Source organism: Hylaeus volcanicus, chromosome 2 (assembly GCF_026283585.1).
Source record: "Hylaeus volcanicus isolate JK05 chromosome 2, UHH_iyHylVolc1.0_haploid, whole genome shotgun sequence".
Taxonomy (NCBI): domain Eukaryota; kingdom Metazoa; phylum Arthropoda; class Insecta; order Hymenoptera; family Colletidae; genus Hylaeus; species Hylaeus volcanicus.
In genome coordinates, this window is record NC_071977.1 from 10,180,750 (window position 1) to 10,207,487 (window position 26,738).

Here is a 26,738-nt window from a genome sequence, read left to right on the forward strand (position 1 = left end):
GACCTGGTCTCGAAACTCTTGAAATTTCGTCCCCGTTCGGGGGAACGAATAGGTCACGAGCCTCAACCGAGTCCTCACGTCACATTCTCTTTTTCTTCCAGGGGTTCCACGCCAGTGGAGATCGAAGAACCGTCAAACCTGGCGGGTATGACGCTGGAGGATCGTTTGGTGAGCTACAATTGGAACACCAATTTCCAGAGCTTCCAGAAGGTGACTCGCGAGGGTACGTTGAAGCCGCTCTGCTCCACGATCAAGGGACCCCTACCGGACACGGAGACCAGGGAGGTGCCATCCCCGACGATCCTGACGCCGTACGAGGAGAGCAGCATGCCCTGCTCGAAGAAACCCCTGAGGAACAAGCTGTTCAGCGTCGACGAAGACATCGGGGCGCCGGTGGATCCTGACGGTGACGAGACCAACGCCGTCGAACGTGGACAATTGGTACGCAGCAAAGTGTCGCGCAGCAGCGACGGTCCAACCGCTGGTAGTTCCTCCGTCAGATCGGTATCTTTGGCACTGATGCTCGCCACGGTGGCGACGGTCGTCGGCGCGGCGTTTAGGTGAACGCTGGCTCGTCGTTTCGACGCCGATCGATCGACGGATCGATCGATTCTGTTTATCTAGGACGGCCGTTTTATCCTCTTGTTGATCGCGCTGGATCGGGGAGGAGGATGCATGTAAGTACGTGCCGGTGTACTTCTCTGACGCGTCACTTAGGCTAAATAACTGTTGTCGTTCGTCGGTCGTTGAGCGAGGACGGGCTCCAGACGTCGTGGACTCGCGTTCGAGTCGATCTCTGCTCGCTACACAGGTCGATACACGGTGGAATTTTTATTACAGTGACGGGATAACTACGGACGCTTGGGAAACCGCGGGCGTATTTTTGACGGCTTCACGGATCTCGTGATCGCGTGGAACGAATGGAATTCGTTGTCACCGCGTAGACAGACTGCCAAATATATTTTTTCCCACGGCGAGCGTTCGACGAGGATCTGTGATCCTAAGCTGTACTCGTTCAACGATCGGTACCTCCCTTTTTGCGATCTCTGCTCGTGCACTATTGTTATGATGTATATCGCGTGCTCGCACAGGACGGTCGTTGGATATCTTTCGGTTCCGAACGCCTGGAGTCGGGTTCCTCATTCTCTTTCCTTTCTAGTTCGGTCTAACTAGCGAAGATCGACGGAGAACTGTACGGAACAATAAGTGTATAAATATAGCTATCGATGTGCTAGCAGGAAAGGATTCGTTGACCTCGTATCGACGCGGTTTAAGGACTCTCGCTTCGCGAGAATTCAATTTCCAGGATTTTCCTCTCGACTCGAAGTACCAGGGAAAATCGCTTGAATTCTGACAAGGAATCGCAATTTCAACGCAACGCAAACAGTATGGAGGCGAATGGTCTCCTAACGCGATTAGATGCGAGGGGAGCTGGAAGAGGTGATACTGGATGGAATTCGGAGTCGGTGATCAGAATTCTTAAGTAAGTTTCTCTCGCTAATCGGGAATTCGTGCGGCATAAACGAATTACTCGCAGCAGTCATCTAACGTGATGAACACTCGAAGGAAAAGGCAAACGTGTCCTTTGATTTTATTGTACATTTGTAGGATTGTATAGCACAGGCTTCTAATGCCTGAAAAATCTAGAGATTTCCGAGAATTTGTAGAATATCTTTGATTACAAAAAAAAGGAGTTAATACACTGCAATTTCACACAAAAATTTTTTGGGAAATTGATCGGTGTACGAATGCATTCTACACCTACTGTATATTAAAATCAGAAGTCAGATTTTATAGAGACACTATTTACAGCTCGTCGGAGTAGCCACGTCGATACGAGCCAAGAATCGCAAATCGCGGAGCGATGGAGCCGGTTGCTCTAACCCTTTCGTTATTTTTCTTGTGTATACATATCCAACAGACGTGACGTGCATTGTATTGCGCTAAAAGTATGATACGCGAGTCGAACGACGTATGTACGACCATATTTACGGGTTCTTTCTTTAATATTAGTTAAGCTTAGCCTTGCGTTCTTCAGCCAGAGAGAAAGAACAGGAAAACACAAGTTTCTAGTCCATTTAGACGAGCCAACGGGTCGCAGTCTCGAACCCGCTCGTCATTTTATAAGATAAAGAACAGCTCGCGTCGGAGCTCTTCGGTGCTTGGCCTCTATTTTAGCAGTTAACGATCTCGAACGAAAGATATCCACAGGACGATGGTGCGGGATCCTGTCGATCGAGTGGAATTATTATATTTTGGAGACTTCGGACTCGCAAGAATTTATATTGTTGACTGTTTATTTTTCGTGTCGGGGACGGGACGAAACATTGGCAGAGTTTCCCTTGGAGCGGAACGAGGTCAGCTTTTTTAAACCCGTGAGATGTATGAAGTTGGGAATAGTACCATTTCCAGAAAATATTGGAACAAACGTTTGTTTACATATACCAGAAATATTCCAATTGATCGTATCATCGATTAATTGTTGATTAAAAACCAAGATTTCCTTTCCAAGCTTGTAGTCTTCTGAGGAATTTCTGACTCGACTTTGCTCAAAATGCCAACGGGTTTCGCTCCTTCCCCGGCGAAGTCTGTATATTCTGTTACTATTAGAGCTACGAATAGATGTGTTTTTAACGGAGACACCATGTAAACGTTGGTTGATTCGCACGGGAAGCTAGGACTAGAACGATACCAAGGACGAGCAAAATTTTACTCGAGTAGGTCGAACAGTTAAACCTTTATTCGTTCGTTCATTTCGTACTATAACTCAAATTTTAATGCCTGTTTTAAAAGCAACGAATAAATGGTTCACGTTTCATTTGTAATTTGAAATCGTCGATCAGGTAAAAATTTCGCCCGTTTCGTTCAGTCGTGACGCTTAACCAACGTTTGCATGTGCGCAAACCTCGGCGATTCTTTGTAATATTCTGTACAGTTTATTAAGTATAATGTTGTTCGCGTGCCCGCGATTATTTATTTTTTATTTAATTGTATAGTCACTTGCCACGTTGATACTCCCTTTCACTTGTCGCGCATCACGTTCGCGACGAGCAGCGTGGGTTCGGTTTCTTCATGCGTCTCTTGCAGAGGTGCGGGGGTACTCGAAGATTTTAGGTTACACTACGTTGGTGTGCTTTGTGTCAAGTACGGACTCGAATCCTGAGAATCTTCTGCTACGATTGATTGAACGGTTTACTTGTGCTTGATTCAGAGCTGGTTCAGTTCGGGCGAGTTGGATATACAAATTTTTGAATTGCAGCTTTTCGTACTGTACGTGTTCAACGATTCAAAATTTCTGATTGTGTACCTTTCATGTTCAATTGTAAAACTCCGCACGTTTTATTGTGAAATTCAGAATGAAAGGGAATTTTGAATCAAGTAGGGTTACGGTATTTTAGGATTCTTTTCGAGAGAAAGGCTAATTACAAACAAGGGAAGAAATAAAATTAGGTGAAATGAAATTGCTCGTCACACGTTTCCTCTTATTCATCGCTGCTTTTTCGTACTGTCTAATTTTGGCTTGCGCGACTATATGGACACTCGCGTGTAAGTTTCGTTAATTAAAAACTTTTAACCACGGTGCGATTCTCGTATTTTTTGTATTATTATAACACATTAGAACTACAATGTATAAAACAAGACCGTTTCTCATTCCTCGAGAAGATTTTTACTCTGGCTCGTGTTATTTTCAGTAATAAAAGCTGATCATGCACTACTAGTGCAGCAGCGTGTGTAAGTGCTCTATTTTATGCTATTTGAAGCAGCGAAAGTTTATAAAAAAAATATCTTTCGACTTTCGTTTCGCTTCACGTAACTCGAAAGCAACATTTTTTAAGACGGACATTGCAAGTTATCGTTTCTTTATATACAGTTCCAAACATAATACAATTGTTTAAATTTATAACCATAAAAATTTTCTCAAAATTTATATGACCGTTTTTAATGGAGATCCAAAAATTGGTGTATTCCTATTCGAAGAAAACAAATCAGTTTTCGATGGAAATTTGGGGTTTTGGCACATCCCTGGTCTTTAGCCACCGGGGACACTTGCCGCTGCGACGTTCCTCGAACACCACAATTCAATCGATCCCCACTCGATCGATTCCATCTACGAATGACACATACTTTCGTTTCTTGAACGTTTCAAAGGGGTGATGTTCGACAGAGAACACGATTTTTAATGAACGAAAAATTAATATCGATCGACTTTGTTGAATATTTGTGGCAAACTGATTAAACATATTTCAGATCTTGATGATATCAATGATGATCTTGATGAATTGAATTCTACTCTCAAGCCTCTGTGCATACGATTCAATCCAATTTGAGTCTCGACTGCGTTAACTTACTCGCGTTCTGCGCTTCCCAAAACACCACTCTGAGTACTTAGGAAAAAAAAAGAAAAGAAAATCGAGAAAAGAGAGCTCTGTCTTTCCCTCTTGCTCCGTAGAAATAAAAAGGGAAGAAATGACATGCATGATGGCGTGCAACGAGAGAGGACTTACGCCGGAATACCGCGATCGATAAGCGGCACGTTGTAGTCAAGAGTCCCCTAACGCGCGCACTTTTCCTTGAATTCTATTAGCATCGAGAAAAACGCCAGGGCATTCTGCGTTGACAAAGGCAAACGAGAAATCGCGGGGCGGGGACGACACCTCGAATCGAGTGCTCCCGCTGTCGAAAAATTTCACGGGGTTATTCACGTTTTGATTCGCCTATGATTTGGTCTGTCGGTCGTCAATTAAATCCAGCCAATTCGCAAATTGCGAATTCACTTTTCATGTTAGACCGGCCCCACGGGACTTAACGACGACCGACTGTCGATGATAAAGCTCTCTCCCTAGCGTAGAATTAATGAAAAAAAAAAAAAAGAAGGATAACAAACCTCACGTAGTCGACTAATCGGTAATGATAAACCCGTAGCCACGTTTTACAATTTAATACTACGGTAACTCGTAAGTGTCATAGGGGATCTGTATGTGTAGAGACCGTAGGGCAATCGAGCGACTTATCTTGCCTCGAGGAAAACGCTTTAGGCGCTAAAAAGGTCCGTTCCTCTCGACCGTCATCGTCGTCATTCATCATCGTGCATCGTCGAATCGAAATTAACTGCCAATCGTCGCTTTGCTAATGTCACCGTACCCCGATCCGAAATTCTTTCTGTTCCGGTTGTTCCGTTATTCGAGGCGAATGGTATCATCGAATCAGCGTCGAAGGTGGGCAAAATTTTCTTTAATCGATGCATCACGATCCATTCACGAGTTTGAACAGTGACACATTGACTCGTCCTCTGCAAAATACAGTAAATCTCCTCGAGTTGCAGGACGATCTGGGTCGATGATGCAACTAAAGGAGACTTACTATACTCTATTCTGTAGATCAAGGTTGAAGTACTAATTCTTTAAACGCTCCGAAACCTACGATATCCTAGAATCCTTTAAAAATCGCCTGAGGGTACAGCACAAGGATTTTGCCCCATCTTCGACCAGCATACATACAGAGACAGACACAAACGAGCCGTTCACTGTAGAAATCGATTAACTCCACTTTTTGAAAAATCTTTAAGTGTCGAAACACTTAGTATAGTCAACTTTTTATATGTATAATAATTTTTCTGAATAATAAAGATTAACGCCATTAAACGACAAAATTGTTTTGGCCATTGAATAATAAGTAATTTATTTCAGAGGCCATTTTGATCGCATTTCCCAACTTTTTGTTTTATGGAGTTAATCGTTTTGCGCAATGAACGGTTCGAATATTCCCATACTCGCGATATAGAAGAAACAGAGAAATTGCTGATCATCGTCGACGATCATTGACACGCTGTTATACGGGAACGACGAGGTGATCGACCGAGGGTTCGAGGAGAGGAAAAGAATACCAGAGGAACGCTTTGAGAAATGCTCGAACGAGAGAACCGCTGCTGCTTTCTTTCCCTCGAATATTCTTCGCTGCGTGTACGATACCGTACGATCCGCCATAGGGATAAGCGATGATTTATCATCGTCGAAGGAACTCGTTATAATCGGCCGTGCGAGAGGGGGGCAAGGACGAAGTCCGTTCCGTGACTTCTTCCGCGCCCGCGATGTCGACGCTGATTTCAGTCACGGCGCTCGTTCCTGACGCTGTTGTCACGACGTCGCTAGAGGGACGAAGGGGTAGAGGGGTTGGTGGTGATGTGTGGGTGGGTGATAGGAACTGCCGGTGATATGACCAGAACAATCAAGCAAAAAGTGTCACAAGTAAATGTCATTTATGCTGGAGTAATTACGTTAGGTGCATAGGGAACGATATTACGCAATTTATACTAAAATGATCATGCATTGTGTGTGTATGTACGTTAGCTGGTTCGTTTTCACGCCGAGACTCCTGGCGCCCATCGAGCTTTCGACCACGTGGGGATTGAACGGAGCCGATGTTCGCGACATTATGCATTCCCTGAGACACGTTACATCACGATTTTTTACTGATTATTCGTCACGAAACTCACTGTACAAAATATACACGAGTAAAGAGTTCGATGATTGAGCAAAGAGAGCAATAGCCGAAGGAAAGAGAGAAAACTAACGTTGCGCTAGATCGGTGCTTCCCGACAGGTGTAACGCGACGTACTCGATGTACGGTGTGCAATTAATCGATGGGAGGATGTTTGCGAAAGAGTTTCCGTCACTTTTACGTAATATACCGCAATTGAGCAGATCTTTGAAAATTTATAATCAGGAATTTTGAGTAGCTATACGAAAACTTTAGTGAACGTATCAAAGTAGAACTGCAATCGATTTAACTGAAATGTTCTTTTTAAAGAGGTTTGATGCAAAGTAGGATTTGCTAAAATAGCCTTACAGAATGCTATAATGAAGTTTGTTCTTTCTAATCAAATAAAGCACATCTTTTGAATAGAAGGTGCTCCAGAAATAATCGCAAGTAACTCGATGAAACTTACTTATTTTATTCAATTATGAAAGTATCCTTAGACTGGTAGATTGCAAGCTTCACAGAGAACTTGAACATCTGTTTACAACTTTAATATAGCACGAACTGTGCGCCGTGTAAATTTAAGCTTCTCCTAAATAGAAAAGGTTGGGAAGCACTGCTGGATGACACCGTCAACCGCGAAAGGTTTCGAGATCGATTTCTCGGTCCGATTGGAGCCGAAATACACTTGATTACCACGAGCGGATTCAACGACACGCGTGTGTGCCCATTAGAGGCGACGGGTACGGTAAATATCGAGGATCCGTTTGAAATAACCGCGACTGGAGGGATGCGTTTAACGGAAACACGGCGGGGCCAGGAAATCGGGTATGTGTACGTACTGTATGTAGAAAAGATTAGAGAACGTCGAGAACGATACCCCGTGGTCCATTAGCGATGTGGGTCGCGGAGCACCGACGCAAGCGGGGAAAAAAAAATGCGAGTGGATAAAGGAATCGAGCGTAATAGCGTGTGCGTGTACATAGGTACCCTGTATATAGGTTTTAGATTTAAATTACGTCCCGGACTCTTTATAGGCACCTACACTCGGAATTCAGGTAGATCGCTAAATAGTATCTTGTATCTTTATAATTTACGTGTAACCGTGTTTAAAACGAAAAAAAAAAAAAGAAATGAAAACTGTAGCGACGTGCACGCGCGCGAATTCACTAGTGTAAACACGCGCGTCCACGCGACCTACGCATACCGGGCGCCCTGTCCTTCCATACCGCTCTTAGATTTATACCTAATTTACACTGGATATTAACGTCTAAACGCTACACTATCATCTACACTGTAACAAATTGTATTATATTTTATATATATAAATATGTAAATGTTTTTCTAAATTCAAGTCTCCCTTTATTTCTTACCTGTATCTTCTACTGCTTTCCTTACCTATGGTAAATAAAACGACTAGATTAAATACAGTACATTGAAAGATACGGACAAATAAATGAACTAGTAGCATGTAACACCAGAAAGGTTACAATAATCCTGAACGACTTTTTACGCTAAATATAGACTTCAGAGAATTTGGATCATCGCACTGATAAAATGGAGCATCCAAAGGTAAGTGCAGTTCCTTGTTCCTTGTTAAGCTGTATTACTTCGTTAAGCTGACTACGTTGGAGTATAAACGTTCGAGGAATAACTTTACCTTCTAATTTAATTTAATTAAACATAAATATGACTTCTGTTACCAGACATTATCTGAACGTGCGATGTTCGATGTTATTTATGAGTTATTTATTTTCAACGTTGCGAAAGTTTCTGAAAATAAATGGTTTGAACGCTATATAGTCCACGGCCATTGAATTGATTATAAGACAACATAGCCGATAAAAATTAAACGTGTTGGCTGTGGAGAATATTTTAGTCGTAACAATCCTGTTACTCCAAATAGATATTGATATATTTATTTTAGTGTATGCAAGTTTAGAGAGGGAATGAACCCTTTTTACTGTCGCCTTTTCAGTTTCCCACGCCGCTGTCGTATGCATGACGAGACAGTCAACGTTGGAAAGAATGCTGTAAGACGACGATCTCGCCATCCTCTTGGACTGGCGTGCAGAAAGTAGGCGTTATCCAGCCATCCTGATTGACAAATCACCATTTTCCACTTTCCAGGAAACGGGAAACACCGGCGGTCATTATAACCGAGAGGTTATTCCACGTCAAATCGGTCACTTCTCGAATGTTGCTGAAATTGATAAACCATGTAGTCCAGGTCAAATTACGGGGAGTTTAAGTCATCTCGCTGGGTGTCAATTTGTTTAAGAAATACAGTTTCACCTTACTAGTTTGTCAAGAAGTTTATCTAAATTAAATGATAGACACCATGTTTCCAAATAAATTTTATATTATAAATATATACACGTGTAAAGTTTAATCACGTACATATTTATAATGAAACACCGCTGAAATAAAGCACGTGTCTCTCACCTTTGTAGCATATTCTGCATCTTGACTCGATGCCCTCGGGAGCACACAACAACTTATCTATCTTCATCCCTCGAACTGATCGCGACTCGGATAAGTTGCGAATCGTCTTCCCTCCGTCTCGATTCGCCAATTTCCGCGTCGCGAAGTTTCCTCTCCCTTCTGACGTCAAGTTTCAACGAGGATCGGATGCTCTCAGTGACGTAGTCATAGAAACGGGTCGTCGGGGCGATCGTGGTCGCGACGGATGGCCAATAAAATTACCATGGGCCAACACAACAAATCAACCCACGCGGTGCGCTATCGAGCACGACACAACTAATTACGCGCGCGTATATTAGTTGCAGACAGACCCTCCGAAACCGCGACGGTTTGGAACTGTTCGGCTGTTGCTGGCAGTTTCAATTGCCGGCCCCGATCCCGACGTCAGATTACAACGTGGATTTACCAAGGCGTCCAACTCCCGATCCATTAATGAACAAGTTCCCAGCTAAGTTCGCTAATATTCTGCTTGCACGGGCCGCCGACTAATCAAACTTCCGGCCACTCGCCGCCGTTAACCTTAACGAGACACGCGGTTCTCTTCTTTTCTTTCGCGGCCGGATGCGTTCGGCCCGTTGAATTTCCTAATTGCGAAGGTCCTCGGGGCGTTCCTGTTCCAGGAAGTTTCAGGACCGCGGGCGGATGTTACAGGAACGGGCGTGATCGAGGCAACTGCGAGTGGAAACCGGTTAACAATGTTCTTGCGGTTAATTGCGAGAATTTTTCCGAAGGAAGACAATATTGGCGACTTTTTATTGAGATCTTGAAATATTAGATGTGTTACACAGTCAGTCCCATAAGTATTCGTATCTTTTTGCCTAAATTAAATGATAGATTTGATCTTTCCAAATAAATGTTTCATATGTACACGAATAAACTTCATACATACATATACTTCTAATGAAAAACTTATTCGAAAACATTAAACCTGTAACTTAATTTAGGCAAATTTCTTCAGTGGATATTAAGGGTACGAATATTTATGAGTTTATAGCTTAGGAAAATTATACCAATATCGCTACGAATAGTTCGAGATTTAACAAAATCTGAGATAAACAGAAACTGTGACTTCTAAGTCGCCCCTCGAGTGCAAAGGGTTAAATTTAAAAGCTACACCAAATCACCCAGTCTTCGACACACTACCTCTTTTCAATACATTCGGCAAACACAGTTAAGGTTCGAGGAAACATTCTCCCTTATGGCAATTACACGAAGATCGACGAGTCGATGAACGCGTAAAGGCCACGGAACAGGCCAGCTTTCCCGGCGAAACGACCAAAGAAACGGCATCGTTTGAAAATTCCAAGCAATCACGGCCCCAGCCTGTTACGTGCAATAACGAAAACACAATGTGATGTTTCTCGAATCAATCTGAATCCCACCCCCGCGCGGTTGTTCTCCGTCGCCTCACTCCCCGGCAAGCTCTTTGCAGTTCGCCGTGTCCGTTATCGAGTTTATGTAAAGTGCGCGGGCATTATTACTTTTCCGAACGCGAAGTTAATTCAGACCTGCCAATGAACGGGGAAAGCAATATTCCGACGCGCAACAACCCGACAGGGAATCGCCTCTTGGAACGGGAAAACGTTCAATTGTCAGGGAACGTCACTCTCCCGTAACGTTTGTTACTCGCCTGAATGGGCTGGACGTAGCGATCGGTAAACAAAACGTCTCAAGAACGAGCGGTAAGGAAAGCTTAATGAAGCAATTTACGTTCGACGAGGGTGCGACAGGCGTCGTTTTGGTCTGTATCGGTCAGCACGACGCGATCTCGACAGTGAGTTCGGGGAGAAGCTCCGCTGTGAGAGCACAGGGAAGCATCGACGACAGGGGATTGCGTGCTATGTGCTTTCGAGCAACCTTTACGATCACGATTTTGGATCGAAGGAATGTGGGCGGCACCTTCTGCTCTCGACGAGCTATCAACAACCCTTGGAAGCGCCATTATCTTCATTCGTGGTATCCTCTCCCATTCTGCTGTCAATCGACTACTCTAAATCTCGTACACCCCTTGAATCCCATTGTTTTAGGCATTGTAAGCTAAATTAACACCTTAACCCTCTGTACTCGAGGCACTTTTCTCTGGTGTCTACCAGCAACTCGAGATGCTTCCTTAACATTCTATTGCCACGAATGATAACCTTAGATTGACTTCGAATGAGATCTTTAATTTGAGATTTGAGAATCAAATAAACAAACATTATTGCTGGTTAATTTGCTATGTCAAACCTAGTGGTCACCGAGAGTTACCTCTCGAGTCCAAAGGGTTAATATCTAGTTCCTGGTCAGTAGAGCGAGTGCAATATCAAATGCATCACTTTACAGTTCTACAGTTTTGAGACAAGTAATACCAGATGAAAAGGGCTGCTCTAGATCACGCGCAGCCTGAGGACCTTGCGTTCTGAATGTTGTACTTCCTCTTAGCCATCACGCAAGTACTCCAGATCACGTACAGCCCAACTACCCTTGAGTTCTTCTGAATATTATAGTCTCGCCTACTCCGTCATCATTCAACATTCAAGAAATTTCTGCACCACAGAGAAAACAATTTTATTTGTATTCCTACGATACCTCGAGAGCTGGAGAGATCGCGAAACTAGGATGGAGAGGTAAGAGTAAACGAAGGATTAATTGAGGTTTGTCCTGAGGGTGCTAGTTAATCAATTCGTTTGTGAGACTATCCGACAGACCTTGTCTCGCGAGAGACAATTTTCCACGAGAACTTGCATGTAGAAGTAAATGTTTATATTCGCAGCAGAAGATATTGGTCTGCTTAAGTTTTCCTTTTTTAAATAAAAATATGGGTTAGGGAGAAGAGTCGAGACGCGATGCAGCGAGGAAGCGACTCAATATTCTCGAGGAGTGAATATATTTTACCTCAAGTATAGATGTAAAGTAGGGTAACGAAACTTAATTTTTCGCGAGATAAGTCGTACGTTTATTCAGTAAATTCTAATTTCAAGTGGCTGCAGAAAGATTTTCTCGTCGAGCACACTTCCGCTGGGAGAACAATTTTCATCGGCGAGAGAAATCGGTTACGCAGGGGGTGTCTCTCGCGACGTGGGTAAACGGATAGGCGCGAGTTCCGATGGAAACATCGGAGAGATTGATTAAAAATATAAAAGTGGGAAATTGATTTAGCCCAACGTCGAGAACTCGAAATAGGTCGGACAATTCCGTTGTTGAATCTCTCGGCTATCGCGGAACTTCAGAGTCGACTGAATATAGGTTAGAACTGTATTTCTAGGCTGAAATACGAATTACGAATGTAGATAGAACGTAACGGTAGAAGAAATAGTTTATTGCGGGAGTCTCTGCTATTGATAACGAAATTATTTATGGTTCCATAATATCTTCATAATACCTACGCGACAGATGCATCTAAATTGACAGATGTTCGCAGACTTCGAGACCGCGTTGGTTGCAGTTCTAACTTTGATATTCCGATGAAGTATATAAAAATACCACGTGTTTCTCAATATTTTGTTATTCTTAGCTCACGATGACAGATACTTGATTTAAAACCAAACATAGAATGATATCTTTTGTTCTGCATCGAGCTGCAGTGCTACTCGCCACGATGCAAGCTAGAGGTTTGTTTATTTACAAAATGGAACCTAGAACAATCTTCCAAATCGTTGTAAAGAGTAAATAACAGATGTTTCATACATGAACTATGAAATAACTTTAATGAAACACGTTACAACATACAAAGGTCAGGAATGATTATTACGTAAAAACGAGCCCCAATATAGTTAACGTTCATACATCCTTTTCCCGATTCCACTGCCTCCAATCTACTAACCGAAGTGAGCCCTGCATCCCCCGCATATTTCGTTCAAAGAATTCCATACCTGAAACGATGAGCCAGTAAAAGAATTCTCACGAGACCCATTCGAGGCTCGATTAACCAGTAAAACAGCGAATAATCAATAACCGACTCTAAATCACGACCATCGATTACTGATAACGGCGCACAGGAACGATAGCCGCGCCGTCGGTTTTGTTTAATGCAAATTTCGACTCGTCGGAACCAATCAACGGAACTACCGCCACGGAATTTACGTTTCCGCGCGAGCGTGTAGCGTTCAGAGACGGGAAACCCGGACGTGAACCAATCAGCGTACCTTCGATCAGGTAGCAATAAATATCTAGGTAGTCGAAGTATGCGAGCGACGCCTTCAACGGGAAACGCGATTGTATTTCGGACTTCCCTTCGTACCAGCCGTCGACGCTAGAGCGTCGTCGCTGCCGTTGATTGAAATTTATGTCCGATGGGACCACGCCAATTCCAACGGTTCGCATGGCGATAGCGTCGTTGCCCGCCGGCAGATTTTGGCGTTCCCGCCATACACCCAGGAGATTCTGTCCCGCTAAACTTCTCGTTTCGGCTACCCCGATGTTCGACAACCCTCGCGTTTGCCCAAGTGTTTCGTGATACAATTCGCTTCTGGCATGTTCGATTTTCGTCTCCATCGATTCCAGCCGCCTAAACTGCCCCTTGCGCCACTCAGTTAACACTTTCAGACCTGGCGTCCACAATTGTGGACATAAAATTTCAAAATTACCGACACGACGGGTGAAGGTCAAATGTTCCTCGAAAACTACGCTATAAGAATTTTTTTTATTTTGTCCATACTAACTGTAGTCCAAGTTAACGCTTAAAATTAAATTACGTTGGTACGAGACAAAAAATTCAGATTTGCAATGGTTAAGGAGGAATTTTAACTATAAATGACTTAAATAATTTAGTGATAGCAATTGTAATAATGCTATGACCACTTTTATTTGAACTCAGAAAAATTAAAAAGAGATTGCTGTGATACTAGTTAATTTAGTAAGTACGTAAATATTATAGAACAATTTGTGTATAGATTTCTGATAGACAAGATAGTTGTCACATTCCCATCATAATTCAGTACCTACCTCCATATCACCTATCCTCTACATCAAAAATTTCACAAAAACAGTATTCATTTTAACGATTCGTCACATGAAAAACCCAGTTTAAATGAATTCCAGCACTAGGAACGAAGTTGAAGGAGACACTTTCCCACACGGTACATACGAGACCACGGTATTCATCCCGGAGATTAGAAAAGTTACGATCATATTTACGCGCTGTTTGGACACGATGAAAAATTTTATGAGCAATACTCATCGTCGATACGATTCGCTCCGCGGTTTTTTGCGCTCAATATAAACTGGACTTATTTCACGGCTCGGTTGGCGCGAACGATTCTCCAAGTGTTCAGTGCCGTAATTGTGTGTTCAATGCCGGTCCCTCCGTTTTCCATGATAAAAGAAAGATTATGTAATTTAGGAATCCCATTGCGCTGATCCACAAAGGACGTCGTACACTTGGAGGTACAATAGGTCGTGTACTTTGATACGCCGTTTGTATCTAATTCTGCGACTTGCCGTTTTATTCGACCGATGGTCGTGCTTTGTCACGACGCTGACAGGAAGCGTCTTGCTCATTCCTCTCGAACATTGTAGAGTTGAATCCACCAATGTGGATCAATTTTGACAGACGATGCTTGACATTGCTCGAATCTGAAAAAAATATCGCCCTGCTCTTGATTTACTTAGTATTTACATTCGATGCAGGGAGAATTCAAATATTAAATATCAAAGAACAAATAAAAAATATGCAATTATTTATTCGTTATTCCCCGAACGAAAATTAAAATATAAATTGCAGAATCGGATACTCCACGGCGGGCAAATAAAAATTGAACCATTTCGTTGAGTGATGTGTTTCAATCGTTTCATTCGTCATCTGTTATTCAAATAAAATGTTAGCCATCTCTGGCGTCTGTATTCCCTAAAACCCACACGCCAAGCATCCAACTATGTAGAATCGTCTCAGCTCAGAAATGTTTATTAAATCGATACAAAAGCCCCTTGCTATTTAATCGATACCCGGAGAACCAAAGGACCCCGCCTTTACCTTTCCTTTTATTTTAAGTGTGAAATCATTTACAATAGTGATTAGGTACAGGTAAGTAGGTACAGAGTTTTTTTTAAATTCTATTTAAGTACAATCGTACAAATAAAATTCTTCACTTATTATTACTAAAATATATAGGTACCTTTTTTTTATTTGTTCAGTCTTCTCGAATATATAGGTACCTTTTTTTTATTTGTTCAGTCTTCTCGAATGTTTTTGTTGAAAAAATGTGGAACGCTTCACAATTTTTCGTGTGATCCTTGCGCAGGGGATCTAATCTTCTCTGTATCGTTCCAATTTTAGTGTATACACTGTCGAAGCGTAGACCCCGTCTGACCATAGACTGTCCCGCACCACTGCGCGGGAAACCGGAAAGCATTACCGTGGAAGGATAGCGCCATCAATTCCAGGGAAGTCATCGCGCTGCCGAAAACACCGGTCGTGGACGCAAATCACGCGTGCAAAAACAGCAGGAAAATTCACGACGCAAAGAAATATCCGCGGCAAGGAGGGAAACACAATCGGCCCGGCGCATAATTCAATGTTAATTTATGGGCTAATTAAACGATCGAAGTTCCAACACAAACAATCGAAGTTCCATCGTCGAAGATGAAAGTAGGTCGTGGGAATCGGGACGCAGAGGGGAGGAACCAGCAAAAAGAGCGAACCAGGTTAAGAGGAAGCGAGACGAAACGGTTCGGGAAGCGTAGTAACGAGTACGATATCACGACAGCGAGGAGTTGGATTTCGTTACAGCAAAGGGGAGGGTAGATTTATACGGAACTGGGGCGCTCAAGTTCGAGCTTCTCAACGTTTTGCGGAAACGCTGGGTATTATGGATGCGTACAATAAGCCACGCGCATCTTGCGCGATCTCTCCACCCCCCTGCAATTCAAAGTAAATTGGCCATTCGTTATCGGCGACGAATAAATGGCTCGCTTAACGTGCGAGTCTGCCGCGCAATCTGCAAACAAGATTGCAGTCGATCGTGGACGATGCGTTCTCAGCGCTCGCGGAGCATGGAATTAACCCCTTGAGAGGCGAATTGTATGTTGTTCTGGATAAATGGAAAGTCGGGCTAACGTTGATCCATGACATCTGTTAGGCGGTGCATATGGAATGGCCGACTCGCTAGGAAAATTCTACGGCGTTGTAATTTCGTTGTAGGTCAACTTTCCCGATCGAGATGAATTCTAATAGATTGGATGCACCATTTTCGATGAGATGTAAATGCATTTGTTTCGTCATTAGACAAATTAGACTTTCTAATTGTAATTAATTATGTAAAGGTATCTTTGACTAATGAATTATGCTCGAATATTTTTTTCATCGAGAAATTATCTATATATAATTAAGTTTTCTTATGACACCATTTATAACGTAACGTAAAAACCTTCGAGCGAGTAGGTATTATTTTATAAAAATTCTGTTGATACTTAAAATTCAAAAGCTCCCCGAGGAAACGGATTTAATTTCGATACGTTCGAATTTATTAAAAACGCTGAGTTTAAAAATTGACGGGTAGCGGACAGCGATGAATTATGAATTTAATATGCGTTTGTAGTACGTGTTTGTACTCCTGTACTCCTAGGTACAATTCGTGTCGAGCATTTTTTCCCTTCCGATGGTCAACACGCGCTCGTACGCGGTGATTCTGGCTTTGTTCAACAGGGAGTTAAACCTAAAACTCGTTGTTGCTGCGCGTTACAAAAAAAAGTCACAGGGGAAATTGTGACGTTAAAATTTATCGCGGAAACAGGAGGTGTTCGATGGAAAATTAATACAAATATTAGTAGATTTCGGAGCTGTTTTTACACCAATCGTTGGAAAATGTTTTGATTCTTTTTTGAAAATTGCTCCTGTATAACAGCACAAATTAATTACTCTAATAATCAAAGAAAAAATGATGCACCAGTATCAAAAGTGTAACTTGCCCTTCAACTGCTTTTGCACAGATGAACCCACGTAGAAGCAGTGAAATTTGAACACGGATAGAAAAATTCAACCCTAAAATGTAAACTCGCGTGTAAGTGAGGTGCATAAAGAATTACTGCTGTCTATATCAGTAAAGGAAACGAATATTTAAAGTTTCATTGTCTTATCCGAGATTAGTTCTACAGTCGTACAGTGTCTGGGTTAGGTCTGGCTGTGATTTCGCACGTCAGGGATGTTTTAGAACTGTTTTAGGACTACATTTTATGGCTATGTTGTAGAACTACGTCTTAAAACCGAGGTTTACAGACACGATCCCTCTCGCGAATGCACTCACCGCAGTCTTATAAATTTTATCAAATTTATGAAACGGAGAGGAGTGAAGATATTCACAAAATTCTGTAAGATAGTGTGTGAAACATGAGATGTTGAGGTTTGTTCGTTGGATGTTTGAATGTAAAGAAACCAACGTTGGAGTATTAATATACTCTATGTATAATATACCACTCTACAAATTCGATGTTCGTTTTTTGAAAGTTGTATTAAGATAGCTATACATACATAGTTCTTTCATCTTTCTCGCAAGGTTATGTATATAAAATATTCTGCTCAAAAGGACACATGAGTTACAGTTGACTATAAGAGACTTTAATTTTACTCTATTCCTCTTTTTTAAATAAGATATTGAATTCACTAAAGTACCACAGTAATTTATTAAAATATAGAGAGGGTTTTTATCTACAAAATAAAATATAATCCTTCGAATGTACGTATACAGCCGTACTACTAAACCCCCAAATATCATATTGCACTTCATAACTTTCAGTCGTGGATCCTGTAATACTTCTTTAACGTTCACGCAGAGGAACACTAAAAACCCAAGGGCTGGTCCTTCTTCTTCTTCCCCCTATACGGATCCACCCCATCTCGTAACTCTATTCCCCCACCTAAAACCTTTACTGTGACTATGTTTCGCAGCGGTGTGCTTTCTTCACTCGTTCCAAACGAACAGGCTTGTAAAGACTTTAAGTGGCGCGTGCCCAAGGTAGAGGATCGTTCAACGATTGTTTGCTGACGCGACGAGCAGGAGAGGATATTGATTTCGTTCGCAGATGTACCGCGAATCTTCTTGATTAAATTAATTAAATTGTTCGAGACGGCGGCCGATTCAACGGGATAATTGCCTGCTCTCGAAAAAACTGCCAAAGTAGAAGCTACCTAGAAGTACCTCGTAACTGAGGAAATATCCAACGGCGCGGGGGAAACGTGTATCGAAAGGAAGTTCAAGTACTAGTTAGAGTATCGAAGCCATTCCTTCGAAGCTGAGGAAACAAAAAGAGCTCTCTCCGCTTATGCAAATGGAAACAACGCTCTATTTACGACAACGAAATGCGTGAAATAGCGAAACGCGGGCCAACGGATACAGAATCAATCGAATACATAAAAAGATTCAATAAAGACTTCGCGTCTTTCGCGAAAGAACTAGAAAGAAAAATAATAAAACTGGCGAACGAGGATCGAAGAAACTTCAAGAGAGTTACGCAATTTCAAGTATCTCCAGCGAATAAGGCTACAAATTAATTTTCAACTCGAAGAAATCCCAGAAGGTCCCAGAGTTTGTGTTTTCAATTAGAAAGAGGAACAACGAACCGCGACGCCTGTTTCGTCTATTTAAAGCGTCAATACTTTTTATCGCCACCGTTCGCTTATTGTGTTCTCTGAAAGTAAACGTTTGCTAGAAGCACAAAAGGAAGCGCAAAAAGAAGAGGAAGATCTCTGTATAAATCCGCTCCGCACGTGTAAAACACTGCGGGGGCAAACATTGCGCCCCGGTGACCGTCGTTCTTTCCGCTTTTCTTTTCCTGACGATCTTGTCGCGACCCTGAGTCCTGCAACCGTTCCTAGTTCCACAAATTTCATCCAATTTGTACTCGTCGAACGGGAAACGAACTTTCGACAGACTGCAACCGTTTCTGGTTCATAAGCTCCGGGATTCAAACTACTGTTATCGATTAGAGTCCGCTTTTTGGCCACTTCGGGACTCAACGTCGTTCACCGACAAGATGTTACTATCGATTTATTGGATTTTAATAAACTTCTACTAGCTGTTTGTGTAAATTGTTGTACTATAGCCTCTGATCAATAGTGTACATTCCTAACTTCCCATTTTAAAACGCTGGAGTATCATGACACACTACAACTGTTGTGTGTAACTCTTATGACTGTATCATTCTTACGATTTAATTGAATAGCTGTCAGGAAAATTCTAAACACTTCTATAACAGCGCAAACGTAGCAATAATTTTCATTCTCGAGTATCGTATTTAGCCTAATATTAATAATACTAATTCAAACAGAACAACCAACGCTGCCAGAAACAAAAATGCGAGAAAAAAAGCGTTCACCGCAGTTGCCTGTAAATCCCCATCGATACATGTAAACTTGCATGAAAAATGGTGTCACGAACAAATTATTCCAACGGCCAGTATTTCCTCGTGGCAGTGATTTATCGTGAACAGGCAATCGATACATTTCACAAATTTTTCGGTTACATAGTCGAGCGTTACTATTTTTCCCTCTTGTTTTACAATATTTTTATTTCTTCCCGAGTATGAAAGGTTACGAGAATTTTTGTATTTAAAATGAGATAATCGAAGGCTCTGCTTTGTATCAATTTAGAAAATACATACTAGATTAGGAGCAGGTACTTTCGATTGTAATATGCTGTTATTAATGCAACATACACGAATGTTTTACTCAATAGCATTCGGAAATGAAATAACAGTGGCGACCACTAGCTCTTAGGCTAGGATGAAAGATCGACAGAGCAGTTCGTGAATTTTACAAATGCAAGACGCACCACTCGGTCCTGTGCAATGTTTCGCGAGCGGTGTACAACTTTCCAAGATGGACGGTCGGCGGTCGGTTTTACGGGGAACTTGAACTTTCAAATATCTCATTAATTCCCAACTGTCTGCCGGTGGCAGTCATAAGTTTCGCCGCTCGTGGCAGTTTGAAAACTTTAGAAGGATCGCGCACCGAAGGCGAAATAAAGAAACCTTCCATGAAGTTCGCCACGCGCTTCTAGTCCGGAGCCTTCGAAACGACCGATGAACGAGCAAGGAATAGGCACGTTTGACTTATCATGGACGAACTCGTAGCAAGATAGAGGACTAATGGGCCGCTTTGCCGAAAAGCAGTTATATCTAAACTCGCAATGCAGCAAATACATATAATGTGCCACTTAACATGATTACCTTAAATTATTCGTCAACTACCTACTCAATAATAATCCAGTAATTAGTCCAGGACAATCAAATTATGAAATAGTAAATGATTCTTATTAGAACTAAAATTGAATCAGTCATACGCAGTCAGCCTCATAAGTATTCATACCTATCTCGATTGAACACATTTGTCTAAATTAAATAGTAAGTTTAATATTTCCAAATAAATGTTTTATTACGAATATGTATATGAACAAACTTTACGCATGTTTATATTAATAATGATACGTTTAATATGGAAACATCAAACCTATCATTTAATTTGGACTTTCTTCAATAAACATAGAAGGTACGAATACTTATGGGATTTACTGTACATAAACTGTAAGTGGAATTAAATGTATTGCATAATGCAGTGGATAGTCACAAATGCGCATTGTATCGACATACTTGTATTTACTTAGATGGACCTGGAATTGGTCGAGACTGAAAGCAACGGAGTGCCCAAGGGGATAATTTCAGAAACTGAAGTCAGTGGATATACGCGTGCATTATACATCCGACTTGCTTCGAGGTCTACGCCGGCTGTTCAAAATACGAGAAAATGCAGTCACGGATTCACAACCTCTCAAGAACCCAGAGGGTACGTGACGAAACTCGCGCGACATTCTTCTCACGCTTTCAACATCCACGTCTTCAAAACACTCAAGGAGTCACCAGAAACCCCCTGGGAATCTAGTCCTCTCGAGAACGCCGCCCAAAAGTCTAAACTGCGAAAGTGTCAGTGAATCTAAAAATATCGTCTACGAGCGACAGAATTCGTTCGCGTTACACGCGACTGGGGAACGTTCAAATCAAAGTACCAGTGTCATCAATTATTACGAAACAAAGAGATCCTCGCTGGAATGGAATTTAGGCTTAAATATAATAAAAAAAAAAGTATGTATACAATACAAAAGTATATAATACATATCTTATAAAAATGATTCATTGACTCGATAACCTTAACCTTTGAGAAATATACGAATCAGTTATCATTCCCTATCTTAGCAATTTACTTAATTACCTCCCTCTCACCTCGATGGACTCCCATCAACTAAACACAATTTTCCTCGGTTCAGGAAGTACCCAGAGGAGGTTGTTGGAAATAACAACGCATCCCTGAAGCCATACGCGGCAGAAAACGATCGGGGACTAGCAATTGCCAGCGAGACCGTAGTAACGCTGGAACGGCACAAGGAAGATGCTCGAAAAGGAATAAAGGCGAGGGGGTTTCAATGGGCTAGGATGGGTAGCGTCGTGGAATGGTGGAAAGGGAACAAGACCACCGCGGGAAAAGCGCAAGCCTCGTTGTCTGCGAAGTGGGAGGCGACAGGACTGGTCCAGAAATTTATTAGCCTGGTACGCACTCGGCCGCGGCACGTCACTGTAAATTAACAGCAAACAGAGAAACGAAATGACCCTGGGCTCCCTCGAACTCTTTTTCTCGCGGTGCTATCCGCTCGCGTTCCGTGTCCACCTATCCAGCCGTGTTTGCCGCGGCCGCCTGTTCGACTATGAATTAAAACATAAATTTCAATCAACCGGGCGAAGACATTTATGGTGGCTCCTCGCACCGTTGTCGTTCGTTCTGCGAGTTTGCAAATCGACCGACTCGTTTCCGTCGATCGCACGCAAACCTCGACCATTTGATTTTTTTGTCCAATCGTAAGCTTAGCATTCGTGGTAGAATGGTAAAGAAGCATCTCGAGTTGCTGGTAGACACCATAGAAAAAGTCCTCGAGTCCAAAGGGTTCAATCTATAACACATTTAGTGTATAATCTAGACAGGTAAGAATACATTTGAGATATGATAACTCAGCTGGTGATACTTTTACTAATTTTGTCTGCAAGCTAAATCGTTAATGCCCAGTCAGGTGCTGTTACTGCTCTAGTCCTTCATGAAACATGTACAAGTATAGAGTTGGTTTTTAAAGACTCAAATATAGAGCGGAAACCAGATTTCTTTCTCCCCTCGTTTCATACAAATTTAAAGGTGAAGCTTTCAACGACCCAGATTGCAGACCGAAGGTTAACCCCATCTGTCCCAGGACACGATCTTCATAAAAACGTGGTGCAGTAGAACAGGGCGAGAGAGAAGAAAGGTATCGACGAATAAGCAATTATGAATAGCCTCGAATCGATTAAACTAGGTATCTCCGTCCGTGTTGGCGTTTTTCCTAGCCGGAGGGGATTCTTCCTTCAGTTTCCTTGGTTTCCTTGCTTTTTCAGCTGGTCTGCCCTTTGAAATTATTTCGCAGCGGGAAAGAGTTACTTTTAGAATCCCGCGGATAGTAAAATCTTATGGTTATCCGGGGGCTACTTTTTCCGCGGAGAACGGGTTCATTAAATCTGTTCTCTTTTAAAAGTTGCAAGACGTTACCAACGAGTATTGGAGCTTACAAGCTGCGCTACGGCGGCTCACTATTGTGCAATTTTACCAGGTAAGTGCAATGTTCGCTTATTAAAAGCCTTGCTTTTAATTTCGAGTATCCTCTCTATCCGCAGCTCGCCGTTATTGTTAGCTGGTTGTACAAGGTGAACTCGTATAAAGTAACGCTTCGAGTAACGCGCCTGTTCTTAATCAACAATCGAGTGGAATGAGTCCGCTGAAAATTTTTGTGACGCAATTATGCTTCTTAAAGTACAAAACACCCAACAAAATAATGAAAATAATGTGTCGTAAAAAAGAAGGAAAGAAACCAACTGCTTACGGAAGCATAAGGTCGCTTAAAATTTTATTAGAACAGCTTGACTTTTCTCGAAAGACCTCCAACTCTCTTCCGTGTAATTTGCTACCCGAGGTAAATAGGAGTTTAATTACCTAGAATAACATGACACGAAGTTGTAAACCCTTCAATGTTCATGTTTAACGTTCTGAATTGAGGCCATGAGAGCTAAAGCGGACTAACTCCGCAAGCCTTCGCTTTGAGTGATGACATGATTCTTGAACAGCTTAACTCTTCGCATTAATCAACTGCGCGAGTTACGTTAAAAATTAATTTTATATGCGACATCAGCTGTAAAAGTATCAAAGTATGGTGCTGTATTACTTCAAACCTAAAAAGTCTAAAATAAAATTTTACGACGTGTACAACTACAAATACCAAATTCTTAGAACAGAATTATCGCCTCTAAAACACTATTGATTATTTTCTCCATAGAGACTCCTTCTGTGTTTATTGAAGGAATATGTCTAAATGAAATGATAGCTTTCATGTTCCCAAATAAATTTTTCATTATATATGTACAAGTGTAAAATTTATCCATGTACATATTTGTAATGAAACATTTATTTGAAAATATCAAACCTATTATGTATTTAATTTAGACAAAGTTCTTTAATAAACATGGAAGATACGAATATTTATTAAACTGACGAATTAATAAGACAAAACTGCATTTACGATAAACTTCTGCTAACTTCCAACTTGTCCATCCTATAATTCCTTCTCTTTGCACATTCAGCCTTTGGAGTATAACTTTGTCAGTCAGCTTCATGTAGTACATCGCGTACAACAAACGCCTGGAAGGTGTAAATTTATTCAGCCCGGCAATGGTATCGATTTCGTCGACAAAGTTTGTCGCCGTCGGTGTCGTCGAGTCGATATTACTTTTAATTACAGGTAGACGGGAAACGGGCACAAACGCCGCGGCGTTGTTTTTGTAACGAGCCGGCTCGTTCGTTAATTATTTCGCATGTGCGGGCTCTGGTGGCCCCCCCCCCCCCCCTGTAGTTGTTCGTAACTTTAAACAACAGCCAGTTGGCAACAGGTAGCCCGTGATCGCTTGTAATAAGCTAATTATTCTGCCGCGTGTAATAGAAAACCATTAGCAAGTAGCGCGTCACGCCATTATTAACTGCGTCCCTCCGTCAAAACCGTCGTCGACGCCGACGCCGCGTCGACCGTAATTGATGTACACGTCGCGAATACTGATCGTCGACCCCTGGACGCGTGCATAAGTACAGATTCAGCGTGACGGAATTATGCATTCAACGCCGCGCGGAACTTGACCTCCGAATCCATTCCCAAATGTGAAGGTGACGACATTTAACCTGTTTCGAGGATTCAAAGGAGTGGATGCAACAAATTTATATTTTACAGATTTATGTATAGGCACTGATGAAGGATTCAGAGTCTCAATTTATTCAGTTTACAGTAGAGGGGTATGGCAGCTGCATGTATGGCATAGTTGCCAAAGTTGAAACTACTTTGTACATTTTCAACTGTATGTGAAAAATGAGATGATTTTTTTAAAAAACATCACACGTCCTTGGAAGAAATTATAGATTGAACACTCGTAATAAGTTCAATTCCAGGAATTGGATCCCTGCATTAGACTAATAATATTCTATCTTGGAATAATTCTTTCACTACACAACAATTACTATAATCACAATAGAAGTATTTCTTTACTTCACAAAAAAATTCATATTTAAAATTGCAGAGCAGCCACATTGTAATTATGGTGCTATACATTACACCCACCTTGCCTTGAAATGTAAATGCATCCGATTTGCATGTCGCATTTCATATTTGTTCATTCGAATGGTCTCATTCGTTTCACGAATGAACCGGTCTCACGCGTCATTAATTTGACACGAGGACTGCAGTAAGCTAGAAAGTCGTAAAGCCCGGAGATCTGTAAACCATGCTCAACCTCAGCAAATTAAGGGCACGCTCAATGCTAGTTAAATTCAATGGTGATGGAACAGGAAAATTGCTTCTGCGATTACTGGCTTTACGAGTTTACGGCAGCTACGTGTTTTCCAGAAAGAAAATTTGTTTCTACCGTGCGACGGAGTACTTCGCTAAGGAAATTGTATATTATTTGCTTTTGCCTGACAAATACTGTAGTATTAATTTAAATATAAATTATGGCTTCTAACTGACTGTGGCAGAATCAAGAATCGCAGAATCAAGAGATTCTGGATTGTTTTAATCAGTTTATGGGAATAATTCATTATGAAAGATACAAAATAATGATGGTATCACTTTAATCCAAAAAAGTATGTGTAATCTGCGTGACTTTGGTTTTTATTTTACATGTTCCATGCACATATCACCCACTTTTATTTTGTTAATTAAAATGTACTATACATGAGTACTCTTCTTGAATTATTTTGCGCTCCACATTTCCATTGCGAACTGTACCATTACAATCTCGTAACCGTTAACAATGAATTAAATCAATACTACCATGATTGCCAAATAAAACAAAATTCTACACAGTTCTCCCTTCAAATATATCTTTTGCAGTGACATATGCAAGGGGAACAAAACGCAGTTTCATTTAAAACGTATCTGGGCACTTGATTAAAGTACATGGCATGCTTCTTCGACATTTTATTTGGATTACTTGATAACTCGAGAAATAAAATTTCAGTAATTGACGTTTATGGAATATCTTTTCTCTGTTGTTGTACGTTGTTAATATAATAAAAAAATTAGTACACCGCGAGGAAAGTGACAGAGCTTTATGTAAACTTTTGCCTGGGATTGCTTCATTCTTTTGTTACATTTCATTTTCAATCTGCGAGCAAGGGGGTATATAAAGCGCGCGGCAAATTGATGCAGGGATGTAGCATGGTTGACTATGCTGCAGGCGTTATTACGCGTTCTCGGGGAGCGAAGAAAAATTGACTGCGCCTCAAGTACGGAGTCGCGACGGTTCGCGCAAGCATTCTCCTTTCTCTTTCAATAGTAATTCTTCTTTTATAGAGATTCTTTCGAAATTAGGGTCCTTTCTGCAAGAAATTCCTGTGAAATAAGTGCTTACGGGAAAAGTATCTGGGAGAACAATTTCGTTAAGATTTTTCTTCTTCGAATTAATCCAAACTGTCAAACGATCTTATTAAAATTTAATAACGAATTATTTGGGAGACAGGAAATTAAATAATTCACATCTCTTTTATTGAGTAACTTGCGATGCTGTGACCTGAAGCTAAGTAACGTGATCCGTGGAAATTGTTCAGATTTTTTGGAGAATTGATTCAATCTGTTAGGCGATCTTGTGAAAATTCAATATAGAATAATTTGGAAGACAGGAAATTAAACGATACACGTTTCTTTTCTTGATCAATTCGCGATGCTGTGACTTGAAACTAAATAACACCATCCATGGAAATTGTTGCACTTTTTTAAAATTTTAAATTGTTAAGAATCAAATAGAACTGTTGAAAGGTCATATAAAAATGTGAGAACGAATAATCTGAAGAACAAGTAATTAAAAATGTACCTTTCTCCAGTGGATCGACACGCGATGCTGCGACTGGCGACTAAATAACGCGATCCGAGGAGATTGCGTATTTAGTTTCGCCGGCACTCAACGGGTACACTTTTAATGCTTTCACTCGGAACTTCAAAGCGTTTTGGAAGAAACATAGAGAGGGTCGGGCCAGGATCTGGCTGAGCACCGTGGGGATAGTTTCAAAAGAGGGCTTTTAAGAGCTGTAATTTGTACCTGTTCCACTTACAGACGTATCTGTACTACTCCGTTCGGGGCCCTCAGATTGCATTAGCACTTAATGGAACGGGGCACCAGAGCGCTCGCGATATAACCAAACGGGAGAGTCGAAAGTGCAAAATCTTTGTCGTACTTCGATAATTAAAACCGTCCCTTTAATG

The 26,738-nt window shown here is 41.5% G+C and overlaps 1 protein-coding gene and 1 pseudogene across 2 annotated transcripts in view; one reads left to right on the forward strand and one right to left on the reverse strand.

Moving 5' to 3' along the window:
* The window catches only part of LOC128884916 (MOXD1 homolog 2), a 226,868-nt gene extending 219,036 nt beyond the window's left edge, over nucleotides 1-7,832 (forward strand). For both annotated transcript variants that reach the window (XM_054138599.1, XM_054138598.1), the window contains exon 9: nucleotides 102-7,832. In XM_054138599.1, the coding sequence (XP_053994574.1) occupies nucleotides 102-564 (463 nt within the window). In that variant the 3' untranslated portion in view covers nucleotides 565-7,832. The remainder of the gene's footprint in view (nucleotides 1-101) is intronic.
* A 7,302-nt stretch (nucleotides 7,833-15,134) lies between these two features.
* On the reverse strand, nucleotides 15,135-15,234 carry LOC128873047 (U6 spliceosomal RNA; annotated as a pseudogene).
* Nucleotides 15,235-26,738: the final 11,504 nt, after the last annotated feature.